General features: G+C 47.1%; 1 protein-coding gene across 9 annotated transcripts in view; it reads left to right on the top strand.

Moving 5' to 3' along the window:
* The window catches only part of PRR5L (proline rich 5 like), an 82,290-nt gene that overhangs the window by 23,839 nt on the left and 30,509 nt on the right, over window positions 1-27,942 (top strand). For 7 of the 9 annotated variants that reach the window (XM_061152121.1, XM_061152112.1, XM_061152127.1 and 4 more), the window contains exons 3-4: window positions 1,626-1,706; window positions 19,681-19,729. In XM_061152121.1, the coding sequence (XP_061008104.1) occupies window positions 1,626-1,706; window positions 19,681-19,729 (130 nt within the window). Of the gene's footprint in view, window positions 1-1,625; window positions 1,707-18,856; window positions 18,876-19,680; window positions 19,730-27,942 lie in introns of those variants that run through there. The other 2 variants (XM_061152141.1, XM_061152134.1) reach the window with 2 other exon arrangements.

Consider the following 27,942-nt stretch of genomic DNA (forward strand, 5'->3'; position numbering starts at 1 on the left):
TAACCAGCCCAGGACAGTTGTATCAAAACTTAACATTAGTCTTACGCCAGTTGTCAGAGACCCTAGGGTGGGAATGTCTAAATAACTTCCAGTCACCTGCTACCTATTTGGGAAGATTTGACACGTATCTGTGAAAAGCTAGCAACGCAGCATAGACCAGGGTTGATCCCCACCTGGAAGCTGCTGGTGGCTGGGAGAGGAGACACTGCACCTTCAAAAGGTGTCCAGCCAATCTGTGTACCAGGTACTGAGTAGAGACTGAATCCATACTATGTCTAACCCTCCTGGAGCTGTTTTTCAAATTTGGTTCCTCTTTGGATAAATCAAATGCATTGTTATTTTAAAGCATTACTGAAGTGTTTTTTTGTTTTTTTTTGTCATTTGGATCATTATCGTTTTTTTTTTAAATGAACACACAACTCATGATGGTGAGGGAGGAGAGATCTGAAATGTTTTGATGGTAAGTAGAACCTGGTTCTACTTAAAATGAACCTGGCTCATTTTAAAAAAGCCTGAAACCTGGGGTGAAGACAAACTTGTGATCAGCTCCTTGCTGAAATCCTGGGCTGGGCCCAGAGACTTACCTGGGTCCTTCAAGGGATCAACTCTCCTGCCTGGGCACTTGTGGGAGGGGAAGGGGAAGTGAGGCCAGCCCTTCTGGAGTTCTTCCCAGAAAGTACTATTGAAAGGCTGGACCTAGAGTCTGTCATACAGAGTGAAGTATGAAAACAAATATCAGAAAGAGGAAAGCAACTATCGTATATTGGGGCATGAATATGAAATCTAGAAAAAATGGTCCAGATGGACGTATTTGCAGGGCAGGAACACAGATGCAGACATAGAGAAGGGACATGTGCTCACAGAGGGGGAGGGGCGGGCGGGATGAATTGGGAGAGTAGCAGTGACGTACGTACACCACCAGCTGTGAAACAGGTCGCTGGTGGGAAGCTGGTGTATAGCACCAGCTCAGGTCAGTGCTCCTTGCTGACCTAGATGGGTGGGATTGAGCGGGGAGCTGGCAGGGAGGTCCAAGAAGGAAAGGATATTATGTATATGTATAGCTGATTCACTTGGTTGTATCACAGAAACTAATACACCATTGTAAAGCAATTATATATACTCCAATTTTTTTAAAAAAGTAAAACAAAAGGCGAGGACATTGAAATCCATAATTGCAAAATTTAAAAAAAAATAAGATAAGCCAAGGCATGATCTTTTCCAGGCTGTGAAGACAGAGGCCTCCTAAGTGAGAGACCCACAGGCTGGGGTGAACTCCTGCTTGCAATCAGAGCCACGCGGGATTCTTCCAGGCCCGCAGGTGCTGGCCACGCGGTTTCCCGAGGGCAGATCCCACTGCCCGCCCTCGAGTAAGGCTGCTCCCCAGCAGGGCTGCCAGTGTGCGAGAAAGTGCGGGGAGAGGGCCTCTTTCTGTCTTCTGGGGCTCAGTCTTCCTCCCTCTCCAAGGACCCTCGTGTGCAAGTGATGGATTCCAGGGAGAGAAAACGTGGCCCTGCCTGTGCCCTGGGCTTCCTGGCCCTTCTCGCCACCTTCGGCTCTGAGCCGCTTGTGGAGGTGGCGCCGGGGAGGCAGATCCACTCACCCGGGGTCTTTCTATTTCCCCGCAGCGTCCAGACTGCTGTGATCAACGTCTTTAAAGGGGGCGGCTTGCAGAGCAATGAGCTCTATGCGCTGAATGAAAACATCAGGTATGTGGCTGGCCCGGCAGGGACCCTCTCCTATGTGGGCCTGTTCTGGGGCAGAGGGGCTACGCCTCACCATCACTCTGGGAGCCTCACCTTAAGTTCTGTTTGCTGCTTGGTTCTTATTGGTGCTTCTGTTGGCTTTTCTGAATCTTTTCTGACTGTTAAGTTCCGGGGCCCTTGTCTGTCTAGACTTCTGCTCCAGAGAGGGCCTGTCCATTTGTCCATGTATATAGTGCATGTGCGGGTGGTGGGGCTCAGGGGTAGAGGGTGACATCTAGCAGCTGTCATTCACTCTGTAAACATTTCTTGTGCCTCATTGACCGTATTAGGCAAGATGGTCTAGTGGTTGGGAGTAGACTGCTTAGGATTTTATAGCTGTTCTTCCTTTTACTAAGAGGTTTACCAACCTCTTTGTGCCTTGGCTTTCTCTTATGTGAAACAGGGATAGGAAATGCGCCTACTTCCGTAAGTTCTTATGAGGTATTGAGTTACTGCATAAATAGTCTGTCAGAACAGAGTTGGAAATGCGTGAAGTACTTGGTACTCGGAGCTCTAACCATCCTTGTCACTGTCATTGCTATTAGGTTTTGGTGATAAAACTCTCCATAAGATATGGTCCTTGAAGAGTTTGTCTTCCAAAATCTTCCCAGTAGTGTCTACTACTCATTCATTCATTCATGCGTCAAATGTTTTTGTGCCTCCCCATTAGCCAGGCACTGGAAACACAAGAATGAATAAAGATAGATGTGGACACGGCTTTTCCTGGAATTTATAATATGTTCAGTTGGGGCAATAATCATTAGTCAACTGATCACACATAAAAAATGTATTAATAATAATGTAGCTGTGACAGCTACCACAACACAACTGTTAGTAGGACTTGATCTTGCCAAGGAGGCTAGGAATGGTGATGTGACACTTGTGCTGTCATCTGATGGATCAGTGGATATTAACTAAATGAAGAGGGCTCCAGGTAGTGGCAATTGCAGGTGCAAAGGTCCTGTGGTAGCAACGGACCTCAGCACAGAACTGAAAGTAAGCACATTTGCCCAGAGCACTGGGGGTTGGGTGGTGGTGTGGTTGGATTTGTGTTTTGGTAAAATGAGGGCAGAGAAGCAGGCATGGCCCAGAGCCCCAGGATCTCCTGGGGACAAGAATTGGACATCAGTTCTTTTAATGCGCTGGTGTTCATTCCTCTTGGGTGTGTTAAGTGCAGAACATCAAGGCTAAAGACCCAAGCCTGAAGTGGGCAGAACATTAAACAAGGCCATTCTTTGAGTCCTGTTTACATTTACTTAAGACCTATATTAAGGGTCAGTGAAGTGTTTTAAGAGCTCTGCTTTCATGAAAACCTTTAGAGCTCAGAAGTAAAGAGAGTTGTGTTAAATTTCTAGCCATGTGCTTGAATTTCACATAAGAGTTACAAAAATAGGAAAGACACGGTAGAGATCATCTCACCCAAGGCCCCATTTTCACAGAGGAGGAAACTGAGGCCCCGAGAAGTTGAGTGACAGGGGCAAAGCTGGGTCAGCCAACCTCCCGGTTGCAAAAACTGAGTTTCACTCCAAAAACTAAGATCCCCGGCTCTTCATGAATGTTCCTTAGCTCACAATAGATGTATAAATAAATAAAGTGGTGACTCAGGAACGTGCTAATTGTTCCTTGCATCAGGGGACGGATCCTGAAATTGTACTTAAAACCATTGTTTGTGGGCAGCTAGGAAAAGTATGGGTCACGCCAGATTGCACCAGCCCTGTTAACCCATGGGCCGCCCACCGAGAGGCCTGCAGGTGCCAGCCTGGTGGATGGAAGTGAGGGCTAACTCTCTGCGCAAGGGGATTCCACTCCCCCTCCCCGCTGGAAGAATGTGGTCCAGTGTCATGCCATCTTATTTCTCAAGAAGAACCAGAGACTGAGATTTTTACGTGAAATTTCATATCTTTTAAATGTTGATAAATGATCCAGATGTCCCCAAACATCGGTATGGGGCAAACAAAACACATCCACGGGCTGAAACTGACCAAAGAGGTGTCCATTTGTGAGATCGGCCTTCGCATGCATGGGAGGCATTGCTGGTGGGAATGTTGCATTCCAGATTCTAGCACTAAGGACCCTTGAGTTGGAGGAGAGGGAGCTGACATGGATGGAGGTGCCAGGAAAAGTGCTAGGTGCCTTTCATCTCCACCACACTCAACCCAGCTCACAGAGCTGCCAGACAACCATTGTTCGCATTGTGTAGTCCGTCCACAAAATGATGGGCAAGAGAAACACAATAGCTTGTCCAAGGTCACAAGTAGAGTCAAAATGTGAACCTTTTCCTGGGGAACCTATTTGCAGGGCAGGAATATAGACGCAGACATAGAGAATGGGCTTGTGGACACAGTGGGGAAGGAGAGAGTGGGACGAATTGAGAGCGTAGCACTCACATATATATATACTACCAGGTGTAAAATAAATAGCTAGTGGGAAGTTGCTGTATATCACAGGCAGCTCAAGGTGGTGCTCTGTGACAAACCCAGAGGGGGTGGGGTGGGGTGGGGGCGTGGGAGGGAGGTTCAGGAGGGAGGAGACGTGTGTATACTTACGGCTGATTCACGTTGTTCTGTGGCAGAAACAAACACAACATTGTAAAGCAATTAAACTCCAACTAAAAATTAAAAACAAAAACGCATGAATCCTTGTCTGATTTAGACACCTGTGTTAGTTTGTTCGGGCTGCCGTACAAATACCATAGACTGGGTGACTTTATCAATAGATGTTTATTTCTCACTGATCTGGAAGCTGGGAAGTCCGAGGTCAGGGCGCTGGCAGACAGAGCTCCTGGTGAGAGCTCTCTCCCTGGCTGCCCTCTTGCTGTGTCCTTGCACAGCCCCTCTGCGCACGAAGAGGAGAGGGCATGGTCTCTGGTGTCCGTTCTTGTAAGGATGCTAATCCCAGCATGAGTGTTGAGGGCCTTACCTTTATCACCTCATCAAAACCTAATTATTTCCCAAAGGCCTCATCTCCAAATACTATCACACTGTGGCCATAGGGCTTCGACATATGAATTTGGGGGGTGGGGTGGGGTGGAGACACAAGTCAGCCTGCAGTGAAACCTGTGTTCTTTGCACTGCATGATAGTGTCAGAAAGAGAGGTTTTAGCTGGAAGAAGGGTTAAGCCAATGGTCTTGATCTTTCTTTCTGCCATGGTTCCATTCCTGAGGCCTCCAAGGCCCCATCTATCACCATGAGCTTTGATTCTTAACATCCTCCGAGGACCACAACACTCCCCCAACACTCCTTTCCAGTACTGGGTTTAGTGTTAGGTGTTGGATATTCCTCTGTCTGTTTTGAGGATGATGAGAAACACATATGGTTGGGGTTTGAAGCTAATTACCCGGATGTGAATTGAGCTCAGAATACATCAGAGCTGTCAAAAACCAGAGTTGCAATGACCATGCTCTGGACCATCTATCCTCTGTCCTTCTTGAGGCTGGTCATTAGAATGGATGTGGGCTTTCCCAGCACAGACACTCAGAGTATAACTGGGAACATGAAACGCATCCCAGACTTTGTATGACCTGGTTGTCCCTAGTTAAATAAGTGAACCCTTGTCTGCAAGAGCCAACATGGAAATAAACACAGCTGCCTTTATTTCAGTAATTAAAACACCGAAACAGGCGTGCTAGTCTCTGGTTACATTCAGATAGACAGGTTTTGGTTTTTCTTCTCTTTTTTTTTTCTCTAAGAAGACCTGTTCGCAGAATGCAACTGCCGCCTCACCAGCATTGAGGCCCCACCAGGTGGGATGAGGGACAGAGGCAGTAGGGATAAGGGAGGAAGATGTGGAGGGAAAGAAGGCTGCTAATCTCAACCCCATTATTCAATCAGTTAGGACAGTTCTATGTGCAGGAAGAAACCTGCCAGACTCAAGAGAATTGTTTAATTTCAGAGAGTAGCTATGTGACCAGCTTTAGACCAGCTATGTGACCATGGCTTATCCAAGTCTCTGTTCTTTGTTTTATGACATAAGGATAATGATATCAAAATCATAGTGATTGGGAGGTCTGAGATAATGCCAGAAGTGTCATTAGTACAAGAGCTTGTGTCTAAAAAAAGTAGATGTTAGCCATTATTATTCGTATTGTGAAAATTTAGCAATAATAAAGTGATAAATGCTTGCTGAGTACCTTGCATGCAGGCACAGGGCGGTGTGACCAGTCGCCTCGTGAGCAGCACTGTGTAATGAATTCTCTTATTGTTTGGATGAGGTGAGCTGACTTTGAACTAGAAAGATCCAGGCCAGGCTCCTTCAGGAATGTGCTGGCCTGGGAGTGAGGGTGAGGCTAAGTTCTTACAAGGAGAGCCAGCTGTTTCTCCTTTCTGCAGAGGAAAGAACAAGAGGAAATGACTCTCAGTTCTTCATTCTACTCCAGCCAAACAGTAATAAACTTTGATGGATTATCCAAGTCCAATGTCAAAACCTAAATCAGCTTCCCCAGGTTACCCCAGCCAGCCCTAATTGTGGAGTTAGTGTGTTCCCCGGGAAACGTGAATTCATATAAATATTAGCCAATGCAAAGGATCACCAGAAAGGTAAGTTTTATATAATTGGGTCCCGAAATGCCGTTGTTACAAATAATTGGTGTTTTCTTCTAAGACATGTCTCCATGTCTAAAAAATGAGCTCCAGTTTAAACATTGGGAGATAGACTTTGGGGTAGCTCTGTGGAAGAACTCTGGACTAAGGATGATTAGGTTCTACAATAGATCATTAGATCAAAAGAAGGATGCAGAGAACTTTTAAGATCAAATTCGTCAGGAATTATTGATGTTCAGTCGCTAAGTCGTGTCCGACTCTTTGTGACCCCATGGACTGCAGTGCTCCAGGCTTCCTTGTCTTTCACGATCTCCTAGAGTTAGCTCAAACCCATGTCCATTGAGTCAGTGATGCCATCCAACCATCTCATCCTCTGTAGCTCCCTTCTCCTTCTGCCCTCAATCTTTCCCAGCTTCTGTTTTTTCCCCAATGCATCAGCTCTTTGCATCAGGTGGCCACCTCAATAAAGTGGCAAGTTTTCCCTAAATTAAAGTCAGGGCTCATGGTCTATCAATATGAAGACCATGAATCAGATTATTTTCTGTTGAAACTGACTTAGAAAATGACCCCTCAGAATAGACATATTCTAGTGAAATCCCTTGTTATCACAACCTACAATTCTGTCTGCCCTGGCATGGGCTGGACCTGAGTATGTTCTTGGTTTAAATTCTCTATGGGGCATCAGTGTGGTTTTGAACGCCCCCCTCCAGCCTCCATCCTAATGTGGCTGCATTTTGACTAGTGGGGACAAGTCTGGGTTAGAGGTTTGAGTTTCATGAACTTTCCCAGGAACAAGAGTGGCCAAACTAAAACACGAAAGCATGCTCCTGCTAAAACATTCTTTTCAGTAACTAGTCCACTAATTGTAGAAAGTTAGGAAAGTGTGAGAAAGCTACTGTTTATGTGTCCTGGTTCTCATAGGAACCTATGCAAGTAGGTTCTTAAAAGTGCTTTTGGTTTGTGGTTGGCTGGAGGTGGGGGGTACATGTAGAGAGAGGGGTCATTGATGCTTTCCTTCATTTCATCGGTGAATATTTGTGGACTTTCTGCCAGGTTCTGGGGCAGCTGTTGAGGTGGGTGGTTCTTGCTCTTAGGGAAGATAACACAGAGTAAGATGAAGGCACTGAACAACTAGCTATCAAACGATATTTTAAGTCAGGTGGTGGGAGAATCCAGAGTGCTGGGGAAGTGCGAGGTGGGGAGTGGGCACCCTTAGATCTGGGAGAAGGCACCCTGTTGAAATCTGTAGGATGGGGCAGGTGAGAGTCAGGTAGAAAGGGCAAGTGAGGAGAGAAAAATCTTGCCACCCATCTCTCCATACCTTTTCACCCCTCCTTCTTCCTGGGGAGATTTTTTTTTTTTCTCAGTAGAAATAAATGCTCACAGATGGAGGTTTCCGGAAACCAGAGATGAGTTATCTGCAGCTGGCCTGAGGCAGGAAACTCACATTTTCCTTCTCTTTCCAACCACCCTGCTTCGGTTCTTGTTGGGAGGGAGGTGTCGTGAAGGAAACCCCAGAGATTTTCAAGGAAAGAGGAGGTTCCAAGAATTGAGCTCCATCTCCGACAGGTTGGAGTTGAACGTCCTTGTTCTGAGTTAGTTGGCTGCCTGAGTCCCAAAGCGGAGCTCTGCCTTAGCTGGGTCCAGCCCTGGGAGGAATCTGTTGACCCAACTGGGACCTGAAGCTGGGGCGAGAGCTGGGAGGGGAGGAGAGGAGAACTCGGATGGAGCCCACAGGCTGGCAGAGGGGACCGGTCTGAGTCAAGATTCCATGACATAATAGCAGACTTTAGTAGAAGATTTATTTAGTGCATGCCAGGCTGTGTGTGTTAACTCTGGTAAAACTCACCACACTCTTGTGATCTGGGTGCTGCTGTATCTCCCTTTTACAGATGAGGAAATAGAGGCACAGAGAGGTGGAATAACTGGCCCAGAGTTTGCAGAGCTAGTTAGCAGCTGACCTGAGACTTGCACCTGAGCCTCCCATGTTCCTTAACAAACAGTCAGTGGGGGACTTCCCTGGTGATCCAGTGGTTAAGAATTCACCTTCCAGTGCAGAAGACGCGGGTTTGATCCCTGGTCGGGGAACTAAGATCCCACATTTCCCGCTTGTGGCAGCTACTAAACCCAGGGTTGCACCAAAAGCTCCTGCCTGCAGCAGCCAAATAGATATATAGGTAAATAAATTTTAAAAACAAACAGAAGACTAAGAACAACAACCAAAAAACAGTAAGTGGGCTCCAAGAGGTACGTGATGGGCCTTGTCCAGATTTAAGCCTGATGCCCCTGGACAGAGGTTCATGAACAGATCATCAGATGGTTGGAGCATTGCCTTCTGAGAACCCTCGTTTGAGAGGCCTTCAGGCAAGATCTTTTTCTGGCCCAGGTCACTCTGCCTGACGCCTTGTGTCTGCTCTGGTTGAGAAAGAGCCTTATCTTTGGGGGCGGGAAGAGTAATTTGAGGGAAAGAGCTCATGAGAAACTTCCAGGGCCAGCCCATGTGGTGGCTGGCCTGCACAGCATCTGGACATCTGCCCTGAAAACCCAGGGCTCTCTGGAAAGTTTACAGTGGGCAGCACTGGACTTGGAGCTGGTCAACTGGTCAGTGGGACCGAGACCTGGCTGCTGGTTCCCGCAGAGTTCGCTGCAGCCCCGTTGTTGGTGCCCGTCTATGTCCCTTCCTCACCTTATCTGCCTGCCCCTGTGGGCGTGGGGGCGGGTACCACTGCCTGATGTTCAGGTGGGCCTCTGTTTGAGTTGGGATCTGCCGGTGTGTATGGCTTCAGGCAAGGCTGTGAGTGCCAAGTCTTCTTGTCTTCAAAACAAGGGTCAATTCCTACCTTAAAGGCTCCTGGAGGCTTTGTGCCAACTGCTTAGCACAGTACAAGCGGCATGATTTATAGCTCTGGAAGTGCTCGCTGTTGGCTTTCTCCATCTTTTTCACTGTGCCCACTGCCACCCAGGCAGTGCAGAGTATAGAGAGGTGTGAGAGTCCTAGCGTTTTATCTGAGTCATGCACACGATCTCTGATGGGCCCCTATAGAATGGGGGCCTGTGAGGAAAGGTCGTTTCCAGGTGTTCCTGCTTAAAAGATGCCGCCTCCTTGAAACATACCCTGTTGCAGATGTGAGGTGGGTCATCTTGGGAGAATTTAATGATCAAATCGGAGAGGCACTGACCAGCTTAGGATCAGGCAGGATCCTGTAAGGTCCCCCCTGTTCCTGGACCCTGAGGGCGTCTGGCCAGATAATGCCAAGGGGCCTGGGGCAGCCCCTCATTGTCATGTGGCACAGAAATACCACGCAACTGATAACAGTTTCCCCAGTCACACTGGCTAGACTTTAGCCCTGAGGCACCTCTCTCTAAGCTGCTTCATCATCCTTTGGAATTTTGCTGCTTTGGGGCTTGTGCTCAGGGGAGACTGTGGCTCACATCGAAGGTGGTTTCTCTGTGTCATTTCTGCTACTTCCTGCCCTGCCTGCCATTCGGTCATCCCTCTGCCTCTCAACTGGCTAGAATCCAGCTTCTGTGCCTCATTTACCATCGGGCCCACAGAAGTGGGAAGTTGAGTTGACAAGATGGTGTGGGGCGAGATGGCAGGCCTGTGTAATAGCAGGAAATCCTGTCATCTGGGGTGGTGTCTCACCCGGTCAGCCTGGAGGGTGAGGGGTGAGATAACACATATCAGGGCGTGAGCAGTTCCCCATTTCTCCCTGTGATGGCCCTTTTGGGTTGAGTCCCACGTAAACATTCACTTCCCATTGCTCTCAAGCCCCCACTTCCTTCTCATTCTCGCTCAGTGGCTGCTGCTGGTGGTGGTGGTAATGATGATTGTGGTGGTGATAGTAATGATCGTGGTGGTGATGGTCATGGTGGTGGTGCCCGTAACGATGGTGATGTTAGTGATGTTGGTTATGGTGGTGATGATAGTGATGGTGGTGACACTGGTGATGGGGGTGATGGCGGTGATGATAGTGATGGCGGTGACACTGGTGATAGGGGTGATGGTGGTGACACTGGTGATGGGGGTGATGGTGGTGATGATAGTGATGGTGGTGACATTGGTGATGGAGGTGATGGTGGTGATGATAGTGATGGTGGTGACATTGGTGATAGAGGTGATGGTGGTAATGATAGTGATGGTGGTGACATTGGTGATGGGAGTGATGGTGGTGACACTGGTGATGGGGGTGATGGCGGTGATGATAGTGATGGTGGTGACACTGGTGATGGGGGTGATGGTGGTGATGATAGTGATGGTGGTGACATTGGTGATACAGGTGATGGTGGTAATGATAGTGATGGTGGTGACATTGGTGATGGGAGTGATGGTGGTGACACTGGTGATGGGGGTGATGGTGGTGATGATAGTGATGGTGGTGACACTGGTGATGGGGGTGATGGTGGTGATGATAGTGATGGTGGTGACACTGGTGATGGGGGTGATGGTGGTGATGATAGTGATGGTGGTGACATTGGTGATAGAGGTGATGGTGGTAATGATAGTGATGGTGGTGACATTGGTGATGGGGGTGATGGTGGTGATGATAGTGATGGTGGTGACATTGGTGATAGAGGTGATGGTGGTGATGATAGTGATGGTGGTGACACTGGTGATGGGGTGATGGCAGTGATGATAGTGATGGTGGTGACACTGGTGATAGGGGTGATGGTGGTGACACTGGTGATGGGGGTGATGGCGGTGATGATAGTGATGGTGGTGACATTGGTGATGGAGGTGATGGTGGTGATGATAGTGATGGTGGTGACATTGGTGATAGAGGTGATGGTGGTAATGATAGTGATGGTGGTGACATTGGTGATGGGAGTGATGGTGGTGACACTGGTGATGGGGGTGATGGTGGTGATGATAGTGATGGTGGTGACACTGGTGATGGGGGTGATGGTGGTGATGATAGTGATGGTGGTGACATTGGTGATAGAGGTGATGGTGGTAATGATAGTGATGGTGGTGACATTGGTGATGGGAGTAATGGTGGTGACACTGGTGATGGGGGTGATGGTGGTGATGATAGTGATGGTGGTGACACTGGTGATGGGGGTGATGGCGGTGATGATAGTGATGGTGGTGACACTGGTGATGGGGGTGATGGTGGTGATGATAGTGATGGTGGTGACATTGGTGATGGGGGTGATGGTGGTGATGATAGTGATGGTGGTGACATTGGTGATAGAGGTGATGGTGGTAATGATAGTGATGGTGGTGACATTGGTGATGGGAGTGATGGTGGTGACACTGGTGATGGGGGTGATGGTGGTGATGATAGTGATGGTGGTGACACTGGTGATGGGGGTGATGGTGGTGATGATAGTGATGGTGGTGACACTGGTGATGGGGGTGATGGTGGTGATGATAGTGATGGTGGTGACATTGGTGATAGAGGTGATGGTGGTAATGATAGTGATGGTGGTGACATTGGTGATGGGGGTGATGGTGGTGATGATAGTGATGGTGGTGACATTGGTGATAGAGGTGATGGTGGTGATGATAGTGATGGTGGTGACACTGGTGATGGGGTGATGGCAGTAATGATAGTGATGGTGGTGACACTGGTGATAGGGGTGATGGTGGTGACACTGGTGATGGGGGTGATGGTGGTGATGATAGTGATGGTGGTGACATTGGTGATGGAGGTGATGGTGGTGATGATAGTGATGGTGGTGACATTGGTGATAGAGGTGATGGTGGTAATGATAGTGATGGTGGTGACATTGGTGATGGGAGTGATGGTGGTGATGATAGTGTTGGTGGTGACACTGGTGATGGGGTGATGGTGGTGATGATAGTGATGGTGGTGACACTGGTGATGGGGGTGATGGCAGTGATGATAGTGATGGTGGTGACACTGGTGATGGGGGTGATGGTGGTGATGATAGTGATGGTGGTGACACTGGTGATGGGGGTGATGGGGGTGATGGTGGTGATGATAGTGATGGCGGTGACATTGGTGATAGAGGTGATGGTGGTGATGATAGTGATGGTGGTGACACTGGTGATGGGGGTGATGGTGGTGATGATAGTGATGGTGGTGACACTGGTGATGGGGTGATGGTGGTGATGATAGTGATGGTGGTGACACTGGTGATGGGGGTGATGGCGGTGATGATAGTGATGGTGGTGACACTGGTGATGGAGGTGATGGTGGTGATGATAGTGATGGTGGTGACACTGGTGATGGGGGTGATGGGGGTGATGGTGGTGATGATAGTGATGGTGGTGACACTGGTGATGGGGGTGATGGTGGTGATGATAGTGATGGTGGTGACACTGGTGATGGGGGTGATGGTGGTGATGATAGTGATGGTGGTGACACTGGTGATGGGGGTGATGGCGGTGATGATAGTGATGGTGGTGACACTGGTGATGGGGGTGATGGCGGTGATGATAGTGATGGTGGTGACACTGGTGATGCGGGTGATGGTGGTGATGATAGTGATGGTGGTGACACTGGTGATGCGGGTGATGGCGGTGATGATAGTGATGTTGGTGACACTGGTGATGGGGGTGATGGTCGTGATGATAGTGATGGTGGTGACACTGGTGATGGGGGTGATGGTGGTGATGATAGTGATGGTGGTGACACTGGTGATGGAGGTGATGGTGGTGATGATAGTGATGGTGGTGACACTGGCGATGGGGGTGATGGGGTGATGGTGGTGATGATAGTGATGGTGGTGACACTGGTGATGGGGGTGATGGCGGTGATGGTGGTGATGATAGTGATGGTGGTGACACTGGCGATGGGGGTGATGGGGTGATGGTGGTGATGATAGTGATGGTGGTGACACTGGTGATGGGGGTGATGGCGGTGATGGTGGTGATGATAGTGATGGTGGTGACACTGGTGATGATAGTGATGGTGGTGACACTGGTGATGGGGGTGATGGCGGTGATGATAGTGATGGTGGTGACACTGGTGATGGGGGTGATGGCGGTGATGATAGTGATGGTGGTGACACTGGTGATGCGGGTGATGGTGGTGATGATAGTGATGGTGGTGACACTGGTGATGGGGGTGATGGCGGTGATGATAGTGATGGTGGTGACACTGGTGATGGGGGTGATGGTGGTGATGATAGTGATGGTGGTGACACTGGTGATGGGGGTGATGGTGGTGATGATAGTGATGGTGGTGACACTGGTGATCGGGGTGATGGTGGTGATGATAGTGATGGCGGTGACACTGGTGATAGAGGTGATGTTGGTGATGATAGTGATGGTGGTGACACTGGTGATGCGGGTGATGGTGCTGATGATAGTGATGGTGGTGACACTGGTGATGGGGTGATGGTGGTGATGATAGTGATGGTGGTGACACTGGTGATGGGGGTGATGGCGGTGATGATAGTGATGGTGGTGATACTGGTGATGGGGGTGATGGTGGTGATGATAGTGATGGTGGTGACACTGGTGATGGAGGTGATGGTGGTGATGATAGTGATGGTGGTGACACTGGTGATGGGGGTGATGGGGTGATGGTGGTGATGATAGTGATGGTGGTGACACTGGTGATGGGGGTGATGGCGGTGAATGTGGTGATGATAGTGATGGTGGTGACACTGGTGATGGGGGTGATGGTGGTGATGATAGTGATGGTGGTGACACTGGTGATGATAGTGATGGTGGTGACAATGGTGATGGGGGTGATGGTGGTGATGATAGTGATGGTGGTGACACTGGTGATGGAGGTGATGGTGGTGATGATAGTGATGGTGGTGACACTGGTGATGGGGGTGATGGTGGTGATGATAGTGATGGTGGTGACACTGGTGATGGGGGTGATGGTGATGGGGGTGGTGGTGGTGGTGACACTTGCCAAGCTTTGCTGTATGCCAGGCAGTGTTCTATAAACTCACCATTCCAAGGTTAACTAATTGACCCTTGCAGTAATTCTGTGGAGTGGATCCTTTGATTACCCCCGAATTCCATTTGAGGAAACAGGTACAAGGGATGAACTTGTCAGTGAACTTGTAAAAGATATTGCTAACCACAGGGTTCAGACCCAGTCTTAATGAAACTGCACTCTTAGTGAAACTCTTCTCCTCTCTGTCCTAAGCCCACTGCACACCCTCCTCAGTAACTTCTGAGGTTCTGGTTTCTTGTGTCTACAAAGCAGAAATATCACTACCACCTAATAGTTTTGTCTTAGGCTTAAATGAGGAAACACATGTACATTATTGACAGTGGTGCCTGGCACTTAATAAATGCTCAGTAAACTTTAATTGGGAAAAAAAAAGTGAGGCTCCATCCTAGGAGCAATTGGTTTTTTATTCATTATTATTAATTGCTCCAATATGTAATCACTTTCCTATTTCCTGGGAAGAAACCCTAGAAAAGGATGGAAAAAGAGGAAGGGAGGCTGCTGACTTTGGTGCCTCTGTGCCCAAGAGAAACACACATCCAAGGTTTTGGGAATCAGGTTTTCCATCTCTTCTGTATGGAGGGGACCACAAAACACAGGCTCTTTAATCCTGTCTTTCTGCTTTTCTCTTCTTTCTTGTACTTTCCAAGCTGAACTGGAAAACTGTGAGGAAGATTATAGGGCTGAGTGATCCCTCTGTGGATTTAGATTTGTGCATCCCTAATGTCTTAATCCTTTCCATTTTGGGACAAGATGGTACCCTGTCTCCTGAGGGAGTGGTCCCGATGGGGCTGAGTCATTGTCCGTGCTCTCCTATCTTCCTCTCCTAGTGCCTCACACCGTGTCTGACACACAGTAGGTTTTCAGGAAATGCTTGTGACGTGGTGGAATTAACTCCTGGGGTCCCGATGCTCTGTCAGTCCCCTGTTCCTGTTTTGGTGGAGAAGTTACTGCCAAGTTCCCCTTGAGATGGCGCCTCAAGGCTGAGAGGCAGAAAATCCCTTTCCTTCACTTCAGCCAAGGCCAGGGTAGAGCTTTTCAGAAGGGCACCTTCCTTGTAAATCGAGCGCAAGCGGAGCACACAGAGTATAGGCATCGACGGCGGATCCCACACGGACACAGCGGCTGACTGCTCTCAGCTGGGCCAGCGAGCTCTGACCTCACCTTACCCCGCGCTCTCTGTGTTACGATCTCGGGGTACCGCCCCGGGGTGGGTTTGCACTGGCAGACTCTCAGGCCTTGTGGGTTTCTGTTCCCCGAGGTCAGTCTGCTTCCTGATACTGTGCTGTTGATGTGGGAACACATTCCCACAATTCCTTCCCGGCCTCGAGCCATCCGCTGGCAACCTTGGTGGTGGCGATCGTTAATTAGAAACCACCGTTTTTAGAGTGTTTGAGTAGGACATGTCCACCGTGTACTCCCAGATTTTAAATACCTAAGGAATCTCCCTTCCCTGTACTCCAGAAACCCAGTTCCTACTTCCCTTCCAAAGATCACTTTTATTGTAGTCGTTTATTGGCTTTTCATCCAGAGTTTCTTTATACATACAGAAGGAGTACTTAAGCAGCTGTGGATACTTACTTGACACTTTATATGAGGCCCACAAACTGGGGTCTGATGAGGTGATTTGGTGTCTATAGCACTGCATCTCCCAACTTCAAGGAATAAAGTTTGCTCAAGTGTTTTGTTGCCTGACTTAATTTCTAGTAACAGCTTCAACCTTCTTTTTTTTTATTATTAATATATTTATTTTAATTGGAGGCTAATTACTTTACAGTACTGTGGTGGTTTTTGCCATACATCGACATGAATTAGCCACGGGTGTACATGTGTCCCCCATCCTGAACCCCCCCTCCCACCCCCATCCCCTTCAACCTTCTGTAGCCTCCTCTGTCCATGGGGATTCTCCAGACAGGAATACTGAAGTGGGTTGCATGCCCTCCTCCAAGGGATCTTCCCAACCCGGGGACTGAACCCATGTCTCCTGTGACTCCTGCACTGCAGAAAGATTCTTTACCACTGAACCACCTGGGAAGCCCCAGCAAAGTGTTTTGTTGCCTGACTTAATTTCCAGTAACAGCTTCAACCTTCTGTAGCCTTCTTTTAGGGGCGATACAGGGGAGAAGACACAACCCAGTGCATTTACAGATAATTTTGAAAATGCATGTGTGTTTTGCGTGTTTAAAAATTAAGGTACTGTCTGTGTGTGTGTGTGTGTCTGTGTGTGTGTGTGTGCGCGCTAAGTCGCTTCATTTGTGTCCAGCTGTGTGACCCCATGGGCTGTAATGTGCCAGGCTCCTCTGTTCATGGGATTCTCCCGGCAAGAATACTGCAGTGGGTTACCGTCCCCTCCTCCAGGGGATTTTTCCAACTCAGTGATCAAACCCGTGTCTCTTATGTCTCCTGTATTGGCAGGCAGGTTCTTTTACCACTAGCGCCACCTGGGAAGCCCCAAAGTACCGTATATTTTAGTTCAAAGGGCCACTTGGACACCAAATCATATAGCTATGACAGAACAGCAAGTTAGACCAGATTTGACAAATGAATTTGTTGATATTGTGTAAATAAAAAACTATATATATATATATTTCTCTTTTCTTTTCACATATTATACATACTGTTCTGCAACTTACTTTTTAAAAAAACTTAATGTAATGTAGGCATCTTCGTATCATTACTAAGAACACTTATTTCCTTTTGTGTTTTTTTTTATGGTTACTTAGAACTTCATTGTATGAGTGAACCAAATTTTTATGAGCACTTTATTGGTGCAATTTATGTTAATCCCTATATTTCATTGCAGCAAAAATCTTGTACATATATGCATTGACCTTGTCTAACCAGTAACATGTGCAGACAGAAATAAGACAGGATTTTGTAAGGGACAGATAGCTTGCTGATATACCCACCAAGGCCAGTAGAATGTTGATTTAAATGATCAGGTAAGGTCCATTCTGTTCTGCTAACTCTGTAATAAAAATACCTAGTGGAGAGGGTTTTGAACTTGGGATTTGATAAAAGGACAATTGCACGGTTCTCTTACAAGACCTGGTTATGGTCCATTACGTTTAATGTATGTAAAGCAGATTTCCACACCTGTGTCTGGTCCCGCTTCAGTAAAGAACTGAGGACCACCCTTATCAGTGTGGTGGGAGCACCTCTTTCTATTCTGCTTCTTTATTCATATCCATCTGCGTCTTGCTGCCCTGGGGTGGCTACTGCTAGCTTCTGAGTCCTTTTTGCTAGGCCTTTGTCTTGGCAGTTGGAACAAGTTCACTCTATAGCCTCTGCGCCTTTATGAGCTGGTTTCTATCTTGAGCTTTGTCTTCCTGTAATGCTCTGTAGAACCCTGACGTTGGCCATGGCTTGATGGAGCCCTGACTGTAACCTCAGGGTGCTGTACCATTCCTGTCACTGGCAGGGGAGGAGACCTTGAGGTCCTCAGTTGGGTAGCATCACGATGCTCCCAGGGTACCACTGTGAAAATCCCTGGGTGATAATCACCTGCTTAATCACGTCCAGTCCCAGCTAACAATGATTACGCCCCTGCAGTGCTCCAGGAGGTTTCCATAGCTCTTGACTTTGAAGGCCTACTCCTATTGCTGAACTCTCATTTTTGCTTTTATCTGAAGCATCTTCATGAGCACAGCGTTCTCCCAGTGTGGCTTCCTTGGGACACCAATTCCATAGCATGCAATTTAGCCTCAGAACCGTGTTGACCCCTCCACACTGTGGGCCCTGAAGATAGGCTTGAGCAGCTGTTAGTAGTAACTGACTGTGAGGCCTTGTTTCCCCCACTTTTTGATGAAGCTTGCCTCCTTCACCTGTGTTTTTGAGACTTCCCGGTGGCCGTGAAGACTTTGTTGGGAGCCAGCAGCCAGAAACAGCTTCCCTGTCTCTTCCTGTCCCAGGGCCTCCCCCTGGGACCACCTACTTGATTTCCACGTCCGGTCTGAGAGATGCCTCTAGCCTCGAAGACCAGCCGGGACCCACCTGCTCTTGGCCTGGTGACTGACGAAGACTTCCCTGTCTCGGTCAAACCTGCCCACATGTTAGTGAACCTTAGGTTCTCTGGGTGGGGTGTCCTTCTGATCTCTTGGATCAGAAAATGCAGTTCTGTTAGATCTCAAAATGCAGTGTCCACCACAGACACATCTTCGGTCCTGGGAAAAAGAAGGTATTTTCCTTGCTCAGTGTGGGTTTTCAGCATTCCAGGGTTCTTCCTGGTACAAAAGTTTAGGTCATGGATGGTTCTTCTTCTTGTGGTCCAATCTTGTTGTGTCTATCTTCTGCACCTTGTGACATCTTGCTGTAACAACTTTGTTTATCCGACACATGGGAACGCGTTGTTTTGAGGAGTTAAAGCCCAGTTGGTGTGGTCAGAAGTTTGAATGTTTGCTCCTTAGTAACTGTGGCTGACAGGATGTGTAAATAAAGTCATTGGACGTTCTGAAGGTTTTCTTCTCTAGGGAACTCACTGGATTCTTGGCTTCAGCTCCCTCACCTTGTTTGGATTAAATTAAAGACAGAACAGTAGGGATGGTTGCATGATTTGTCACAGGGAGAAGGAGGTCTGGTGCCAATACCCCCATTTTTCATTATCTTTCTTTCTTTTTTTTTTTTTTTTTTTTTAGCTGTTAAGGCTCTTTGAACTTATCTTGGGAGTGTATTGATTAACCCACTGGCTCTTCATAACCCTCCCTGCAAAGATGTAAGCTCCTAGAGAACAGAAACCTCGCCTGTTCTTGTTCTCTTCTGCATGCCTGATGCTGGAACAATGACTGGCACATAAACGGCAGCTGAATGAATGTTGGTGCTGGATAAATAAAATAGACCCGTTCTCCCCTCAAGGACTGTTCGGCTGCTCGGGGATGGGCAGTTAGACCACTGAAATCATAATACCTGAATATATTCTTCCATGAATTTTCGAGGCAAGACAGGGTAGTTATGCAAGAATGTTGAATTTGCAGAAAAAGTTTGAATGTTAACTGCCACTGACTTATTTGGGAGACCTCTCTGTGCCTCAATTTCTTTATCTAGACTTGAGGGATAATAATTGCTCCCCCCACACACATACTTTCCAATACTTGGATGAAGAATGTATGAAAAATATAAAATGCATTTTAAACCAGGAAGTCTGCAAACATAGGGGCATTAATTACACAGTTGTGGTATTCCCCTTCCTTATCTTTTGCTGCATGTGAAGCAAGGTGCCCTGGCCTGCCTCCACCTCTATTAGAAATAGGATCCCCTGTGGCTGCCCTCCGGAGATGCTTTACCCATAAAGGGAATGAAGGAGCAGAAGTCCCTCTAGGATTCCCATCCCCTGCCCCCCATTCTTTAATAACCTTGGTGGGGGTAGGGCATTCCTAGGGCCTAGGAAAGCACACTCCCTTCCCAGGCCTGGCCTCAGCACCTGTGTCTCTGGCAAGCACGCCAATTCATCGTGCATCCGTGAGCTGGACTCCAGGAGCTGTGGCATCAAGGACTGCTTGACAGTGTTTCTCTCTCTCCAGGCGGCTGCTGAAGAGTGAACTTGGATCATTCATTACAGACTATTTCCAGGTAAGTTCTGTGCATCTGAGCATGGGTTATACTTTGCATGTGGGTACATGGACCGTAAGGGATGACCGATATGGTACACGGGATATGCCTTCAACATCCGCAATTATGCATCCCGAGTTCCTACTATGTGCTGGGCACTGCAATGCAGCGCCTGTGGAGGCATACAGGGCAAGGGTCCTTGCTCTTTTGGAGATTATAGTCTCAGGCAGCAGTTGTTAGGCTTTTTGGCCTCAGGAACCCCTTTATGTTCTTAAAAATGATCATTTGCTTGGATTAACTGTATCTTCACAATAATAGAAATTAGAGATGAGAAACTTTACTGTGTGCCTTAATTCATTCAAATAATAAACCTACTAATGTTAGCATTAATGACATTTTTATGAACAATCACTTTTTCAAACTAAATGTAGAAGTGTGGCATTGTCCTATAGGCCTGCATATTTGCCTGCAGACTGGGTCCTTGAATTGGCTTCATCATCAGACTGTTGTGATAATGCGTGTCTGGAAAATATTGCACATGGTCTCTGGAAAATTGCACAGTACACTCACAGAGGATGCAAGGCAAATAACAGCTTAGTGTTGTTAAGAAAATCGTTTTGACCATGTGGAAGAGGTCTGGGTGATCCCCCAGGGGACCCTGAACCACACTTGGAGAACTGCTCCTCTGTTGCCATTCCCTCCCAGCCCGTGGATGGTACCTAATTGAGTGTAATGATATGTCCCTTTAGCCGAGTTCTTTCTTGTCACTAAGCCTCTCAGTCTGTTCTGTTAAAGGTAGAATTGAATCAGACAAGCTAACATCCCTCCTGCCTAGACACTGTTGTCATGCAGCTAGTGAATTCAAGACTCCAGGTGCAGTCACAGGATGGTTTCTAACCCACTGGCACGAGCTGGCTTCCTGACCCCAGCCAAAGGCACGTGGTGGGAGGGCGTGGGGAGGTGTCATGTAACTGAGTGGGTGACTTCCACGAAGTCGGAGCTGAGTGCCTGGGGCAAGCTGCTTCACCTCTCTGTGCCTCAGTTTCCCCATCTGTAAAATGGAATTAAAAACAAAAGAAGATCTACCTTATAGGTCACTGCCCGGTCCACATGAAATAATGCATGCAAAGCACACAGCACGTAGTGTGCGGGGGCTGGGGCGGGAGGCAGCAGAGAGGAATGCTTAGAGGCAGACTGCCTGGGTTCAGCGCCCAGCACAGCCACTTTCTAGCTGTGTGGCCTTGGAAAGTCATTTTATCTCTCTTATTTTAGTGTCTTGTTCTATAAAAACAGGGGTCATAGAATGTAACCTTATAGGGCTGTTGTGAGGACTAAGGTAATTATTATTTGTTAAGTGTTCGACAGTGATTAGTACAGAGTAAGACAGAATAATGTGTGCATTAAATATCTATATACTGTTGACCCTTGAACAACATGGTTTTGAATCACAAAGGTCCACTTGTACACAGGCTTGGTTTATTTTTTAATAGTAAATAGTATTGTACTGTAGGATCCGTGGTTGGTTGAATCAATGAATATCAAAGATCTTGGGAAGCAGAAGACTGACTATAAATTATATGCAGATTTTCAAGTACGTGGAGGGTTGGCCCCCCAAAGCCCCCCATGTTGTTCAAGGATCAGCTGTATACACATTCTTTATTCTAAAGTGTAATTCATCCATTTTAATGGGAAAGTGACATAAAAATCCATAACAAATTGGTTTCAGGTTGGTGATGTTATTCTGTATCCCAGGTGAGCATACTTTTAAGACAGTATAAAGAGTCTGTAGGTTTTAAAAACAACACAGGCGTCCTTTCATTTTCTTTGCATAGATCAGGAAGCTTAAACTTTTATGTGCACTTTGAAAGAATGATAAATGTCAGTTGTTACACACACCCACACACACACCAGCAAGTGGCCACTTGGCCATTCTAAGTCTGGACAAAGCAAGACCCAACAGAAGCCGGGAATTCAGTCAGGTCAAAAACCTCAGCAGCTTGAAAGACAACCCCTGTCCTGGGAGAGAGACAAACAAAGATTAAAGAGGAGATAATTAGTCACGAATGTGAATCATTTCAGTTGCCCTTGACTCAGAGGTCAGTTTTGTCCACAGGCTCTTCTCTTGCTGTCTCTAGTTGACTGAGTTTTAAATCCCACTACAGAAGTGGCTTTTCAGTCCCTCCTGGAGAAACCTGCTGGCCCAGCTGCCTTCCTCATTGACATTTAAAATAGACAAGGTTCCGTGTGTGGTTTCAACCAGGTCTGAAGTGTCAGTCATTGCTTGGCTTTGGGGGCTCCCCCTCGGATGGGTGGGGGAGGGCTTTTGGGTGGGGATTTGTTTATCTGGGAAGCCCTGAGGTTTCGGGGGCAGTTAGTACTGCTTACAAAGTGTGCCAGACACTTAACAGCTGGTAACCACATGTCATGTTTTATCTAGAGCTTAATCAGAGAGACTGCTTGGTGACTATTGAGTCTCCTTCTGGGGGTTTTTCATGATTTCAAATCTGGGTTTTTTTCCTTAGTTTAAGGTGCTAGATTGGAACAAAGGCTATCCTAGACACTGTTTGTTAAAATGTAGATTTTAGGTCTCGTGCAGGCCCAGAGCCATTTTTTAAATTTGTTTGATTTTCTAGTCTCTAGAAATTACCTAGCACGTAGTAGATGCCCAATAAACTTTCCTGGGCTAGAGGAAGGGGTTGTCCACCGTGGGTACACATGAGATTTGAGGAGGTGTATGTTGTGGTATTGAGCAACCTTCCTTCACAGTGTTTCCTTATTTTCCTTTGGCACTTCTGATCCTGCCAGGGAAAGTCTCGGTTTGCGCCCTTGTGTCTGTTATGCTTCTGCAAGACTTGATGATCTCTCTTGTTTAAGGAAGAGAGAGCAGGTTTCAGACTTAGTGTCTTCAGCCAGAGCCGTGTCTAATTATAATTAGGGTTACGTAACATCATTTAGTTTGCATTGAGTAGATCCTGAGTTACATTCTGATTATGGTAAATGGTGTTGCTACGGTTTCTTTTTTAAACATATTTATATTTTGAAAAAGTGGATTGAGGGGAACTTTCCTCAGTTCCCTGGTGGTCCAGCGGTTAAGACTTTGCTTTCCAATGCAAGAGGTATGGGCTTCTGGTCAGGGAGCTAAGACCCTACATGCCTTGGGGCCAAAAAACCAAAGCATAAAACAGAAGCAATATGGTAACAAATTCAATAAAGACTTTTAAAATGGCCCAGATTTTTTAGAAAAATCTTTAAAAATAAAGAACAAAAAATGGATTGATTGAAGAAAAATAGTATACAGGAATGACAGTGTAAGTGGCTCTGGTTGTGGCCAAGTGGTGACGGTGGTTCAAGAGAGACTCAGGTTTGGAAAGTCCTTCGTCAGGCACCCTTGGTAATGGGCTGGTTTCAAAGCCACGCCAAGAAGAGTTCTTCAGATGAAGAGGGAAATCCAGGAGGGAAGGCGGATAGAGGCAACCTCAGCCTTCACACTCAGTTATCAGCTGTAGTTTTAAAAGGGACAGTCAGGATGGGCTCCAGAAAGAGCATTCCTCCAGCAAGAAGGAGGGGGCAAGGTCTGGGGACAAGTGAGGAATGAAATTCGGGGGTGGGCTGTTGCAACCCACACGCCATGGACATGGCTGTTGGGTAAGGTGATGAACGGGCTCCTCTGTGTGGAGGATCAGATGACCACCCTCCCAGACATCTGTACTCAGCAGTGAGGTCTGTCTCCTGGTACCCAGAACCCCCAACCCAGAGATCACTGTTTGTAAAAGCCATCACTGGGGCTCTGCTTTTGAAAGTGAACATTCTCATTTTTCAGCTTTAAAAAAAGATGGTCTTCAGGGAAGAATAATGAAAATGACCCCAGGTGAGGGCAGGGGGAAAGCAGGTGGAAAAATGGTGCTTATCTTATGCTTGCACACAGAGAAGTCAGCCAGTTTGATTGGCAAAAGCACAGATAGATTTCCGGAAGACACCGGCCAGAAAAAATCTTTGACATTTGCAGTATTGATTTTCTTTTTCCTTCGGTCTGTTTTGAATTGCGCCCAGAAGGAAAATTGGGGTTTCCGACAGGAACTCTATATCCTAGAGACAGCCCTGGGGAGGTAATTGGTTTCTTTTAACTCTGGAAACAGATGATAGGAAATGCTCTGCATTTTTCTCTTAACTGATTAGGTACCTTGGTGGTTCGGGACATGGGGATGGGAAGAGTGGCAGATAGCACTTTCTGTGTTTCTGCATCTGCATTGTGTCTGTTGGAAGCTTTTCCTCAAGCCCAGAAAGTTAAATTGTTTTTGGTGGAACCAGAGTTTTGCTTGATACAGAAACTCAGTGTGTAGTCAGTGACTTTCAACAAGATTTGTTGTTTTTATTTAGTCACTCAATCGTGTCTGACTCTTCTGCGACCCTACGGATTGTAGCCCACCAGGCTCCTATGCCCATGGGATTTTTCCCAGCAAGAATAATGGAGTGGGTTGCCATTTCCTTCTCCAGGGGATCTTCCCAACCCAGGGACTGAACCCACGTCTCTTGCATCTTCTGCATTGGCAGGCAGATTCTTTTCCACTGAGCCACCTGGGAAGCCCTTGAACAAGATACTACCTAGCAAAAGGGGAAATTTGGCAACCACACTTGTCAATAGGTCACAGATGGCCTAGTAGTGTGTGATATGAATGTTTCCATCTTCTGCTCATATCCGTGAGTCCCAGGAGGCCAGTTTCCCATTAACTCACCATTATCAGAGAGGATTCATCAAGGGCATGTGGCACGTGGCAGGAAGCTGAAGGAGAGACCCATAGGAGCATCCTGGTCACCATGGAGAATGAAACTGAAGTGCAGGGCTGTAGATACATCCATCCAGGTAATACAGAACATTATGTTAGCTGAAGCCCTGAGTGGAAGGTAAAGGCTTAAAAACAGGCCCAGAATAAATACATTGTTTAGGTACAAAGATAGGGCTTGTAAGAATCCAGGAAGATTAGGGTGGAGAAACAATAAAGAGTGGGGGAAATAATTTTTGCAATTTCCAAACCCAAATGGAATAGGGTACAAAAGTTTAAACTCTTCTTTAATCCACTTGGGAAGGCTAGCGCGATTCCTGAAATGGGAAAAAAGATAAATTAGGAGGAGTTCTTAGGTGGCGCTGGTGGTAAAGAACTAGCCTGCCGTTGCAGGAGACATAAGAGACTTGGGTTCGATCCCTGGGTCGGGAAGATCCCCTAGAGGAAGAAATGACTACCCACTCCAGTTATTTTTGCCTGGAGAATCCATGGACAGAGGAGCCTGGTGGGCTACAGTCCATAGGGTCACAAAAAGTCGGGCATGACTGGGGCAACCTTAGTATGCAACATGCAAGTAGTGAGGGACAGTTCCCATATACTACTTTGAAGGTGAAATTGGAGCCAGTATCCAGAGGCGCTTTGAACACGAGGAGCTGAACTCCAGTAAGAAGATGGGAGACATGGGGAGAGGATGATGTCTTTAGGTGAGAAGGTCATTAGAGGTTGCATTTTGAATTTGGCCAGCTCTTGTAAGAGAGGCCTTACGTACAGAGTCTATGAACACTGGGGTGGCCTAACGCTTCCCTTGGCTGCTGAGAAGGGACAGAAAAAGTTGGCATAGTCAGGGGGCTTCCAGGAGGACCCCTGGCTCTTTCAGGCTGCCTTCTGTGGGGTTGCCCACCAGCCAGTGGTTACCTTCCAGCCACTTTGCTGTGCTTAATCTCCTTGGCAATGACTTGAATTTTATGCAATTATTTGAATATTTTTATTGGACTTTCCTCCAATTTTATGAAGATAAATGGAAAAATGAGTCTTGAAATGGATATCCATAAATCTTAATATAAGTGAGAGAAAGATGGAAATCTGTGGACATGCTGAAACAGCAACTCTTTAGCCTCGTCCGACGAGGTTATTACATGTTCAACTGTTAAAGAAGGAACATGTATGTACAAAATGCTGCAAATATATCACCCAAAGATGGGCTCCAAAAATGAGGTGTAAATAGGGATTTTATCATCTGATGCTCTATGGGAACAGAGCTCCCCCTTATAACACATCAGTGTCTTGTTCCACATGTGTACGTGTTTTTGGAAACCCATTATGGATGAAATTGGGTGACTAGGCTGGGAATGGCAGGAGACAGGTTTAGGGAACCAATGTGAGAAGGGATGGAAGACAGAGGTAGACGCTGGGCACATGAAAACATCCAGCACTTCAGTGGCCTGAGAAGTAAAGACAGAGGTGGGAGGGCTGAGGAGTGTTTGTTAGACTTGGAAAGCAGCAGGGGGCCTTTCTCGGAGTCTGTTCTACAACTAAAGGAAGACAAAAATAACTATCATAGTAACAAAAGCTAATATTTTCCACCATTTATCTGTCAGGCATTGTTCTAAGCTGTTGGTTCTCCACTGCATTTTCAGCATCACCTGAGAAAGTGTCAGATAAACAAATCCTCAGGTCCCCCCTTCAGATGAACTGAATCAGAGACTGTGGGGTTGCGGCCCAGCAGTTTGTGTTTTAGCAAGTCCTCAGTGATTCTCGTGTGTGCTCAAGTCTTGAGAACTGATCTGAGAACCATTCCTACACCAAGTCATGTAGTCCTCCTGACAGCTGATGAGAACATTGTCATTGCTATTGTTTAGCACGTATTGCAGCTGAACCTGGGGAAAGAGAGCTTACCCACTATCATACAGCTTGTAAAAGACAGCGTGCATGCTAAGCCGCTTCAGTCATGTCTGGCTTTTTGTGACCCTATGGACTGTAGCCCGCCAGGCTCCTCTGTCCATGGAATTTTCCAGGCAAGAATACTGGAGTGGGTTGCCATGCCCTCCTCCAGGGGATCTTCCCGACCCAGGGATCATACCCCGCGTCTATTATATCTCCTGCATTGGCAGGCTGGTTCTCTACCACTAGCGCCTCCTGGGAAGCCCAGTCAAAGGTAGAGCATAGATCAAACCCAGGCCATCTGGACATGGGAAAAAATCTTTTGGATCATATACTTTAAAGTGTTAAAAATGCCCTGAAGACATCCCCTGAAAAACCCCGGAGAAGAGAAATTTCAGTGCTTTTAAATTTTATATTTTCAGTATGTAGCAAAACAGACATGGGACTATTTTCCTGATTCCTAATAAAATAACTTGAAAAAAGCCCCAGTTCACCCTTTCAGTGAATTTTACCAGCGACATGATGCTAAGTGAAGAATTAGCATTTGTACCAAGTTTTAAATTGTCTTCAGCTTCCATCTGGGGCTTTCTCTCTGGTCTCATCACTCCTACACATTGGTTTATTAAGAACTCTCTGGGCCTGGGGGTGAGTTTTGTTTATAAGACTTTTTATTGCTTATCTAGGAAGACATCCAGGTTCACAGGAAATGTAGACATCCTTAGAGATGATGGCTGTACTTTCAAAGTCACAAAAGGGGAAAAAAATGGAGGTGGCCCATGAATCCATCATTGGCTTGATGCCAATGACAACAACCTCTGCAGACGTTGCTGTCCCTGGAAACAAATGCCTGGACTAGAATTATTGGTTAATACAAGTTCTTGGTAGGCAGAGTGACATACTGCCAAATCCTTCTGGGGTAGGAAAGAATGTCTTATCTGGGAATAGAATCCATCTGGGAGCCAGGTGTATGCCTTGCTGGATATAGAATGTGGTTGGGAAGATCTCCTGGAGGAGGGCATGGCAACCCACTCCAGTATTCTTGCCTGGAGAATCCCATGGACAGAGGAACCTGGCTACAGTCCATGGGGTCTCACAGAGTTGGCCATGACTGAAGCAAGCTAGCACAGCGGAGAGGGAGGCCCCAGGAAAGCCCTTTTGGAGAGGTGGAAGTTGAGAAGCTGTAGCAGGATTGGGCAGCAGCAGTGACCCAGACAAATGAAAGTTTTGGTGGAACCCAATTATAGCCTGAAGTTGCCAAGCCAACCTCCCCACCGTATCTGAACCAGATGGATCTCATCTATTTTCCTTTGTGGGCAAGGGCATTAAAAACCTCTCCAACTGACAGGGCAGAAGAGTGTGATGCCTAAAAACACCAGCCTTTCTGCCAGGAAGGTCTGAATGCCGGTCCTTGCCAGAACACTTTCTGGCTGTGTGACTGTAGGCATGTTACCTAGCCTCTCTGAAACTCAGTTCTTTTAGTGATAATCTAGCTGTAATCACAGCACCTACTTCAAAAGATCGTTGCCAGTCGCTAGAGGAGATGACATATATCAAGTGCTTTGTATAATACAA

This window comes from Dama dama, chromosome 1 (assembly GCF_033118175.1).
Source record: "Dama dama isolate Ldn47 chromosome 1, ASM3311817v1, whole genome shotgun sequence".
Taxonomy (NCBI): domain Eukaryota; kingdom Metazoa; phylum Chordata; class Mammalia; order Artiodactyla; family Cervidae; genus Dama; species Dama dama.